Source organism: Carassius carassius, chromosome 1 (genome assembly GCF_963082965.1).
Source record: "Carassius carassius chromosome 1, fCarCar2.1, whole genome shotgun sequence".
Lineage (NCBI taxonomy): Eukaryota > Metazoa > Chordata > Actinopteri > Cypriniformes > Cyprinidae > Carassius > Carassius carassius.
The window spans coordinates 18,252,178-18,262,468 of NC_081755.1; the positions used below are offsets into that span (position 1 = coordinate 18,252,178).

At 37.0% G+C, this 10,291-nt stretch overlaps 1 protein-coding gene across 1 annotated transcript; it reads left to right on the forward strand.

The window, feature by feature from the left end:
* The first annotated feature begins 2,004 nt into the window (after positions 1 to 2,004).
* notum1a (notum, palmitoleoyl-protein carboxylesterase a) lies at positions 2,005 to 10,061 on the forward strand. The gene is made up of 11 exons (XM_059549535.1): positions 2,005 to 2,597; positions 5,567 to 5,619; positions 5,741 to 5,836; positions 5,991 to 6,051; positions 6,156 to 6,214; positions 7,136 to 7,238; positions 7,320 to 7,511; positions 7,963 to 8,060; positions 8,179 to 8,326; positions 8,435 to 8,482; positions 8,681 to 10,061. The coding sequence occupies exons 1-11, from the start codon at positions 2,242 to 2,244 to the stop codon at positions 8,985 to 8,987; spliced, it is 1,521 nt and encodes a 506-aa protein (XP_059405518.1). The 5' UTR covers positions 2,005 to 2,241; the 3' UTR covers positions 8,988 to 10,061.
* The last annotated feature ends 230 nt before the right edge of the window (positions 10,062 to 10,291 follow it).

The following is a 10,291-nucleotide window of genomic DNA, read 5'->3' on the forward strand; positions in this document are numbered from 1 at the left end:
GTTTGCAGATATTTTACTCGCTATATTACTATATTACTCGCCATTTTAAGCCTATATATATATATATATATATATATATATATATATATATATATATATATATATATATGCTATAAGAGAATAAACAACTATTAAACAATATTCTCTGAATCTTATACAACATTTAACATTCCATCAAAATGTCAAAATTACATCATGATGGTTTCTTCAATACTTCAATACTACAATTGGCAGCATAAATTGACAGCATACATTCTGTTTCTATTGTGGAATCAAGCAAATCATCGAGTAAGTATTAAGTTATATATTTAGTTTGTTAGTTAGTTATTGATTTACGTTAAAATAATGACATTTAAAAGTATTGTAAACGCATGCTAGTACTTTGTAATGCTTGAAGTTGTTTCAAGTTCACACAGATGTCCTATTGGAGAAAATGACATCAGTTATCAACAGGATCTACTGACCATCACAAAAGTCCAAATAACTGTTTTATTATTTTAAAGTTTTAGTTTAATAGTAAACATATTTCATATTTAATTTGATATTTCATCATCAAATTAATGCTATTTATCATCATCATCATTATCATCATCATAATCATTTATTTATTAAGTTTAAGGATCCCAGTACTTTTTGCAGCCAACGTTGGTCAGACCTACCTATGTGCTTGAGTGTTTAATGGTCCATGTGTCTACGTCTGAATAGTCCATGACTGATCTATTCTTCAAGTGTTTAGCATCTGAACAAAGGAGGACTCGAGGTAAGTGACAGAATGAATCGACGCCAATGGGAGAGTTCCCCCGTTTCCACGGCACTGCATGCATAAAAGTGAGAGCAGTGGTCTGACACAACAGGTCTGTGTTAAGTTAAGTGTGGCCCGTCGCGTTAACACCAGCCACTTGACACCCTTTTATCTCACCGCTCAATGGCCGATTAATGGCCGAAGCAGGAACCCAGCGAACCCCATTACATTAATGCGATGTGTGAAACACTTTAATGAAGACATCATTGTAAAGGCAGAGAGGATTAAAGGTCTCGAGTGAATCAAACATAATTCAAATAAGCGAGAAGAATGATTATATATGTAGCCTATATATATATATATATATGAACTTAATCTAGCAAGGAAACATTTAATTTAGCCACAAAAGGAGCATTCCTTGTAAGTTGCGGGTTTCCTTTGTGACCTCAAATCTATAGAGCAGAGGGAAAGTCTGAAGAGGTGATACCGGTGAAGATACGATGGACTCCTTTGATCTTCAGAGGCCTCAACCACAGACTTATAGATAAAAATTCGCGAAAAATCTATAGGCTACTGACAAAAAATACCTGCATAGGTTCGCAGTGACACATAGCCTATGAAAAAAAGAAGAAAAAATATATATATATATATCATTTGTGTGTGTATATATATATATATATATATATATATATATATATATATATATATATATATATATATATATATATATATATATATATATATATATATATATATATATACACACACAAATGAGCAAACTACACTGGACCTAGTGAAGAAAACTCGTAGCAAAATAGTTGCATAAATGTTATATTTAAAGTTAAGCATCTAATGATAAATATATAAGTAGCCTATATACATATAACACAGATAACAAATACTACTTTAATATTAAAGAAATATTGCTATTTTATTATTAGGTTAGTATATATGCCTAACCTAATAATAAAGTATATTGTTTTTTATTATCCAAAGCACGAAAGCCGTGTATCAGAAGTGTCTTATTCTCACTCTATAAATTCGCGTGGATCAGGAAACAGGCATTTCAATGCCAATAAAAGCTACCACGTCAAGTCAAATATCGTAGATCAAAAGGACCAAACCATGGGCATATTTTTTTTCTTCAATAAATGCAAAGGACAGAAATCAGCGTGACTGGATCACGCCCCGTTTCACTGCCCTCCACAGCGATTGGCCCACGGGAAAGAGAGCGGAGTTAAAACCCGGAGCGCTTAAACACACAGGTATTGAACAGAAGAGCACTCCACGTTCCGTTTAGGAGTTCCATGTCAGTGGAGGAACCTGTCTGTTAAACATTAGAAAAAAATAAAAACATAAAGGACTCGAACGTTTTGAACTGAGAAAGCTCACCTGTTCATCCCATTTAAGTCACTTTGGCTTTGTGTATAACTGTTTTGCTTTTGAGTTTAATGTAACCGGTTCTGCAGATTTTCAGCACCCTCTCAGGATTTTCAGTGATGGAGTGCAGGCGGCCGCAGAGGAGCGTAAGGGTGCTGGATGTCTTTCACTGGGCTGTGATGCTGCTGAGCTTGATTCAGTCCGGCGCGCTCGGCGCGAGGAAATTCCGCGGAGGGCGAAACCCGCAGCCGCGGCGAGCGCTCCCCTCCGCTCATTACCGGGACCGCGCGGAAACCACCGAGAGCTTCTCACTGGACTTCACAGCTGTTGAAGAAAACATGGACAATTTCATGACTCAGGTGAAGAACTTGGCGCAGTCCCTCTACCCCTGTTCGGCCCAGAAGCTCGACTACGAGATGAAGCTACATTTCCTGGAGAATACATCAGTCACCTGTAACGACGGGACCCCAGCAGGGTAAGAGAACAAGCCGGTTACAATCAGAAACTTCAGGTAACCCAATGTTTGGGCATCACAGGCGCATGCAGCATTGCATCATCTGCGCGTCTCATCCGTTATTGTTACTGAGCACAATAAAACTATAACTCGAGCCATCACTGCCATAAACTATCAACTGAAAGATTGTAAGTTTCTTACATAGTCAGAAGAGTTTTATTATTCTTATACTGTGGTATCGCATAGGCTACTATATTTTAATACCCCTAATATTTTTGTATGTCCATCCACTTTGTCACAACAGTTTCTGTCATTGCTTCTTTATTTTCTTGGTGTTTCAAAATCAGGTGCTCAAGAAAGAGCTTTGGCATCACTGCATTGTCTTCACTTAATTCATTTATTAGCTGTTACAATTAAGTTAATTTCAATTTGAGTGTGTTGTCTGGTACAGTCTAAGTCAGTCTACATCTTATAGGTTTTGACACATCCATTTATCTGTAGAAAGACAACGGCATAACACTTTCATGTTAAATCAGGATTTATTAAACCATTACGAGTGTAATATTAATATTAAAACAATAATACAAATGTGGGATGAAGATGTTAGAGCGAGTTGCGCATGTAAGGATCAGGTTGAGAAGATTTGGTTGGGAATCATTTGAAGAAATAGTAATACAGTGACAGGTGGGTGGGGTTTGTGTAGAATAAGAAGGGAATATGTGCTTTAATATGATCTATAGTTTAGAGTATATGCAAAATAACTGCACTGGAGTTGATGTGTAGCTGAGGTAGACATGACAAATATATAGTAGAAATGCCTGATTTGAGTGGCATCTCCAACTGGCTTTTACAGACTGGTCTTTTAGAACTATTATCTATTTTATTTGACGTTACAACAGAAAAAGCTGTTTATATCTCTGAAAATGTCAGAACAAGATAAAAACCACCATGAAGGGGACATCGTCCTCAGAGTAATGGTCAATCATCATGGGGTTTCAATGACCAATTCTGAAACATCAACATTCATCCACCGATACCTTCCAAGTATTGCATTGATTTTCAATTTATCGGTATTTTTGAATGCATTACTTTTCTGGCATACCTGGTGACTGAAACTCAAGATACTGAGGTCAAAACCCCATGAGCTATTTGGCATTGTTTCCCAATCACTATAGGAATTTCTTGTAAGAGCGGGATATTGGTTGATTGGTTTTATGATATTGTGGCAGGATATCGATTTCATTTAGACACTACAATATAACTACTATGTTAAATTTTTTTTGTTATGTACATTATTTACAATATGAATAATTTATTAGGCAGCAGACACATCATTACATTACATGACATGCCTGAGCCTCTGCTGTCTTAAACTGAAATCTTAAGCACTTAAGTTAAAAAGTTAGACTCTTGTAAAATGTAAAAGTGGGGACAGATGTACAGAAGTAGTAAAATTTGATCCAGCTGTGCGTAACTCTTCCTTGCGATAGTACAGCGTATAGGTCAATGTTGCCGGTGAAAAATAATCTATAATAATAACAACAATGCAATCTATAAATAATATGAAATCTTAGAAATCTGTCAATATATCCTGGACCGCATTTCCTTGTTTTACAAGGTCATTTTGGACAGTGTTGGCAAGTCTTTGTTTTTCCCATGTAATTGGACTACTTTAACACTGTTTCTGCGGTTAGCTTTTCATTGAAAAAAGCGACTCCAATAACATGATATTTTTCACCTGGAATGTGAATTTTAGCAGGGGAAACCCACCAAAAAAAAATTATTTTACCCCCCTGAAATGGATATTTAACTGGGTAGTTTTGAGTAGCGATTGGGCGGGTTTTCTTGTGAAAACCTGGCAACCCTGATTTTGGGTCTTGATCATACTAATCTCCAGCATCACTGTGTTATGAGACTCCATATTATCATGCAACAAATAAATAATACAATTCCATTTGTAATTAACATTATTAATGTTAGGTGCAAAGAATCTCGACACAAGATCTACACAGTTAAATGATTAAGTGGGAATCTAAAAACTTGAAGTCGCATATATATATATATATATTAAAGAATAATCTGTTTCTAATTCCTGCTGTTTCCATTTACGAATCATAATTAATATGCGTGAGTAGAGTTCTTTTACGTTTTGCTAGCAGGGATCAGAGCTGGTATAAACTCTGGGAACATGCTCACCGTAGACACTCTTCAATGCACCAAAGCTGCAATATTTTTTGGCAGCGGCCTGCGCTCTTTTTCAGATCTGCAGTCACTCAGTGCTTGTAGAGAAAGTCTCCTGTGTGTCGTGTGATATGCTGTTACACATGGATGGACTCCGCTCACGGATCCCCCAGGTTCTCTGGAACTCAAAACCATTCCTACTACAGAAAACGAGTTAGGCTTGTCCTAATATTTCTGCATTTAAAACTTGTTCAGGTTAAGTTTCCACGGGCTGGCAGACTTGTAGCCCAACCTTTATAAGTTGTAATGTAATGAAGCATAAATCGTTAGTGTGTAAGTAGTGGTGAGGTGGACAACAGTGAGAAATGTTCACCATATGCCAAAAATGCGGTCACCAGTGGCATAAATTGAATGCATAATTAAGCTGTCTTTAATTAAGGCAGACTGATTCCCCTCAAAGTAACACACTGAACCACAACTATAACTTTTCTCACACAAGTAAAAAAAAAAAAGTTTGAGATAGCCTGAGTTTACACAATAGCTGAATGCCCTCTTGTGGATACTGTGAACATTGCATAGAACAATCAAGTGTAAATATTGCATTGTAGCAATTAAATTTAAATGTTTTCTGGTATAATTTATAATAAATGCATCAGCTGAACTTTAGAGTGCATTTTGACCCACTTATAAGACTTAAGTATGTTTTAATGTGTAATTTCAAAATAACTTGTGTTGAAATGTGGTTAAAGTTTACTGTTGAATGCATTGACAAAAATGTACGTTTAATGTAATTATCTGCTTTATTGCAGGTACTACCTGAAGGAGTCCAAAGGAAGCAGAAGGTGGTTAATATTTCTGGAGGGTAAGTGTGAAGCGTTCAGTCCTCAGAATAACTTCGGGAGCATTCATTCTCTTTTTTTTTTTTTTTTGCATCGTGTGTATCTGTCAGGAAGATCATGTAAGACACTCGTTTCTCTCTGCAGGTGGCTGGTACTGCTTCAACAAAGAGAACTGTAACAGCAGATACGAGACCATGAGGAGGCTCATGAGCTCCTCCAATTGGCCCCAAACTAAGACAGGTTAGAAATGCCAACTGAAACTTCATTTCTAATAATATCACTATGAAGGTTTATTCACTTGGCACAATAAAATGCAAAAATTTTTAATTAGATTATTCAAATTTCTGTTATTTTGTTTAATTACATAATATATATGTCTTTATTTTAACTTTAGGCACAGGAATACTGTCTTCGCTTCCAGAGGAAAACCCACACTGGTGGAACGCCAACATGGTGTGAGTATCCAAGTATTAATGTTTGTAAAAAAAGAGGGTGATTTTCATTAAGGTTATTTTGGCATGGTTTTGGACCTGAAATCTTTGTGTTTATCACTTTTTAGGTTCATCCCATATTGCTCAAGTGATGTATGGAGTGGAGCCACAGCAAAAACTGATCAAAGTAAGACTCCTCACCTAACAGATGATACATTCACTACTATGGTATGCACAGCTTACAATGCAGAGTTGAAATTTCACTTTAATCTGAGAGAAAAATAGTGTTTTATGGTTTAAAAAAAAGTATAAAAATAATAGGTTTTGACATTATTTATAGGTAACTTCTATGTACAAAAGTTATTTTTTTCATTGTTTCCATTCAAAATATTCTCATTATGCTAAATAACATGGACAGTCGGATTTTGCCCAATCATGTAGATTTCATGCCAAGTGTAAATTCATGAAATGTATTCATTATAATATAATTTGTAATTAAAACTGATGTACTGAATATGACAAGAATAATCAATAAGATATTTTCACTATAATAATCAAATCATTACTATAATTTAATGCAATCTTTCTCTAGTGGTCTCAGACGTCTTCGGTCTCAGTGAATTCTCTTTTGCGCACCAATTTGAACAATCCGTAATTAACAGCAATATTGTGAAATATTTTATATATGTTTTTTAATATGTATTAATGTGGCAGCAAAGCTGAATTTTCAGCATCATTACTCCAGTCTTCAGTGTTACATGATTCTTCAGAAATCATTGTAATATGTTGATTTGCTGCTCAAGAAACATTTCTCATTATTATCAGTGTTGAAAATAGAAACCAAGATTGGAGGTTTTTGGAGGATAATTTGACGAACAAAAAAGTATAAATGCTCATCATTTGCATCAATGCATTATCGCTGAATAAAAGTTATAATATAAATAAAAAAATCATAATGACCCAAAACGTTTCATTATTATATCAAAGTATCAATATATCACCACTTGAAACTATCACAGTTATTGCAGTCCAAGCTTATATAAGTTAGTTAGCACTAGCTGTTAGCACTAACTTGTTTTGTTTGTTTGTTTGTTTTTATTATGTGCAGATGACTATGCATTCATGGGTTCACTGATCATAAAGGAAGTTGTAAAGGACCTGCTAACAAAGGGTCTGGACAATGCTAAGATACTGCTTTTAGCTGGAAGCAGGTGAGTCCACAGTGCAGACCATGGTTTCTGAGTGTGTTATGCATGACTGATGTTGACTGAATGTATGCGTCTTGTCCACAGTGCGGGTGGCACTGGGGTGTTGCTGAACGTGGACCCAGTATCTGAGCTCCTGGAGGAGTTGGGTCACGCAAACATTCAGGTCAGGGGTCTGTCCGACTCTGGCTGGTTCTTGGACAATAAACAATACCGCTGCACTGACTGCGTGGACCCCATCAACTGTGCCCCCACAGAGGTCATCAAGAGAGGAATCATGTAAGAACATTACATTTCTTATTACCGTATAAAAAAACTACTGTCAGTTAGCACCTACTGTCACTTAGCAAAATACTCTGTTTATAAGCGCCACCAAGTTTTAGTTTTATGTAAAAGCAGCTGCCCTGGGCATGTGACCCAAAGTGCAAATCTATATTGTTTGGTTGGTCAGCTTTTTTCACAGTGCGATGGAAAATAGATTACCTCAATCACATTGGCAACATGCAAATGTTTTCACAAATCGCATTGAATATTTAATTTGCTGTGAACAGTCTTTCAAATACCAATAGCATTTCATGATTACTTTTTTCTTCATATACAGTTACAGTTACAATTACATTCAATCCGTCCCTTTGCGCCACCTGGCGGTAGTTTCGCCAATGATTTTAACACATGACTGAATTACAGTTACCGCTGTGGCAGGAATTAATCTATCTTTTCTTTTTGACAGATACTGGGGCGGTGTGGTACCTGAGCGATGCCGACAGGCTTATGAAGGAAAAGAATGGAACTGCTTCTTTGGATATAAAGTTTATCCTACCATTAAACGTGAGTATAGGACATATTAGGCACCAGCCACAGCCAGACACATTTCAACTAGTTCCTTCCAGACACTGTTGAGTTTGGTTACTTTTTGTTAACCCAGTGTGATGTTTCATTGTCACAGGCCCTGTGTTCATAGTGCAGTGGCTTTTCGATGAAGCCCAGCTAACAGTCGACAACATTCATCTTACGGGACAGCCCGTCCAAGAGGGCCAATGGCGTTATATTCAGAATCTGGGTACTGAACTGAGGAACACTCTAAAGGATGTCCCGTAAGTTTGACATGCCCTTCAAAGACTCTCATTGTGAACAAAGCATTTGATGTGAATACCTATGTTTTTTTTTTTTGCTGTTTCTAATGCTCTACTTTTTACCTCCAGTGCCATGTTTGCTCCAGCTTGCCTTTCGCATGAATTCATAACAAGAAAGTAAGAAATCTCTTTGAATTTTGTATATCTCAACTAGTTCAGGAGTATATGTATACTGTATTTGACCACTTTTCTAGTTATTTGAATAAAGTTCAAATAGTTATTTCCCCATTAGCATAAATTATGCCTTTGTTGATTTCCATTAATGACATGAATGGGATGCTCATTGACTGGCTCTTCTTCTTGTGTTTGTTGTAGTTACTGGACTGATGTTCAAGTCAAAGGCACGTCTTTACCCAGAGCGCTCCACTGCTGGGACCGCAGTCTACAAGAAAACAGCCGAAATAATAAATCCCCTCCCAAAGGCTGCCCTGTGCACTTGATCGACAGCTGTCCGTGGCCTCACTGCAACCCAACGTGCCCAACGGTCCGAGATCAGTCTACGGGACAGGAGATGAACGTTATCCAGTTCCTCATGCACATGGGCTTTGACGTGCAGAAGATGGCCCATCAGCAAGGCATGGACCCAAGCAAGCTACTGGGCATGCTCAGCAGCGGCAGCTAAATAACATGGAGGAACTCGCTCCCGGTTGGGACCATGCTTCCCATCAGTCCGTTTGATACCTCCAACCCCATGCCCCCTTTACCCACCTCAGCTTTGACCTCAGGCTGAGCCTGCCTTTAGTAGGGGCTCTGTGCCAAATCTCTTGGGGCTTCCATCTCCAAATCCCCTCAGTTGGTTTCATTTGGTGTCCAGTTTGCTCCAGTATATACTATTATCACTGAGCAGCTTGGAGATGGTGGAGATGCCCAGATTTGGAATGGAGCTCTTGTCAGATCCACCTCAGTTAAACCATGGCTGCTGACTGTTAAAAACTGATCCCAACACAACACAGTACCAGTGAAAGTACTGAAGACCATTTAACCAGGACAAGGTACACCAGCATCTTTGCTCTTAATTTATCTTTTGGTCATAAAAGTATCACGAATGTAATCCATTTTTACGGATCTTCAGCATTGTTGTTTGCTTTGTGTATTTTTTTTTCTTTCTTTTTTTACCAATATATTTAGCCACAGTTTAATAGAGTTTTTATATGTCCATTCAGAGGAAGAAAATACAGAGATTGAGAGAACAGAGATTATCGATTACAAAGTTTATAATCTGTATCACAGATTATATAGAGTTTATGAAGTACACGTAAAATATATAGATATACTCAAGAATCTTAAAAACAGAAATTTCAGAACAGACAGACACTGGATCACCTGCTCTAAACCCAACTCCATTCTTGGGGTATGAATAAGTTGTAATAAAATAAATATATAATAATAATAGTGTTTTAAGCAATAGTATTAGCCTTATAGTATATTCTGTTACCATTTACTATCTCCCATGCCATTCCAAACTATTATTTATTTATTTAGTAAAACACAACTGGGTAGCTTCTCAAACATGCCCAAGCTTCTGTTTTTGATACCGTCAAAGTTTATGGTCATTTATTCTGCCAAAGACCATGAAAACATAATGGCACCATAAAAGTATCATATTATTCCATATGATGCTTACAATACAGAGTTCTGACATGAAACCCTAGATGGTTCAGTTCAATAGGTCTAAATCAATCTTAACAAATGAAATCATTATCACATGGCACAGCTGATTGGTTCTCTCCTGTGTCAGCAGCCAATAAGTTCAACATTCAAATATATGACTAGTGCTTGCTGTAGCAGTTTGCAGTGTGCTTCCAAAACTCTCCACCTTCCCCAGCTCCACCTGTATAGATCTACGAGGGGATTCGTGTTTGCTATATGGGGTTATTTCATGTGTAATATTTGCAGCAGCAATATTGCTTACATGATCACAGCAGC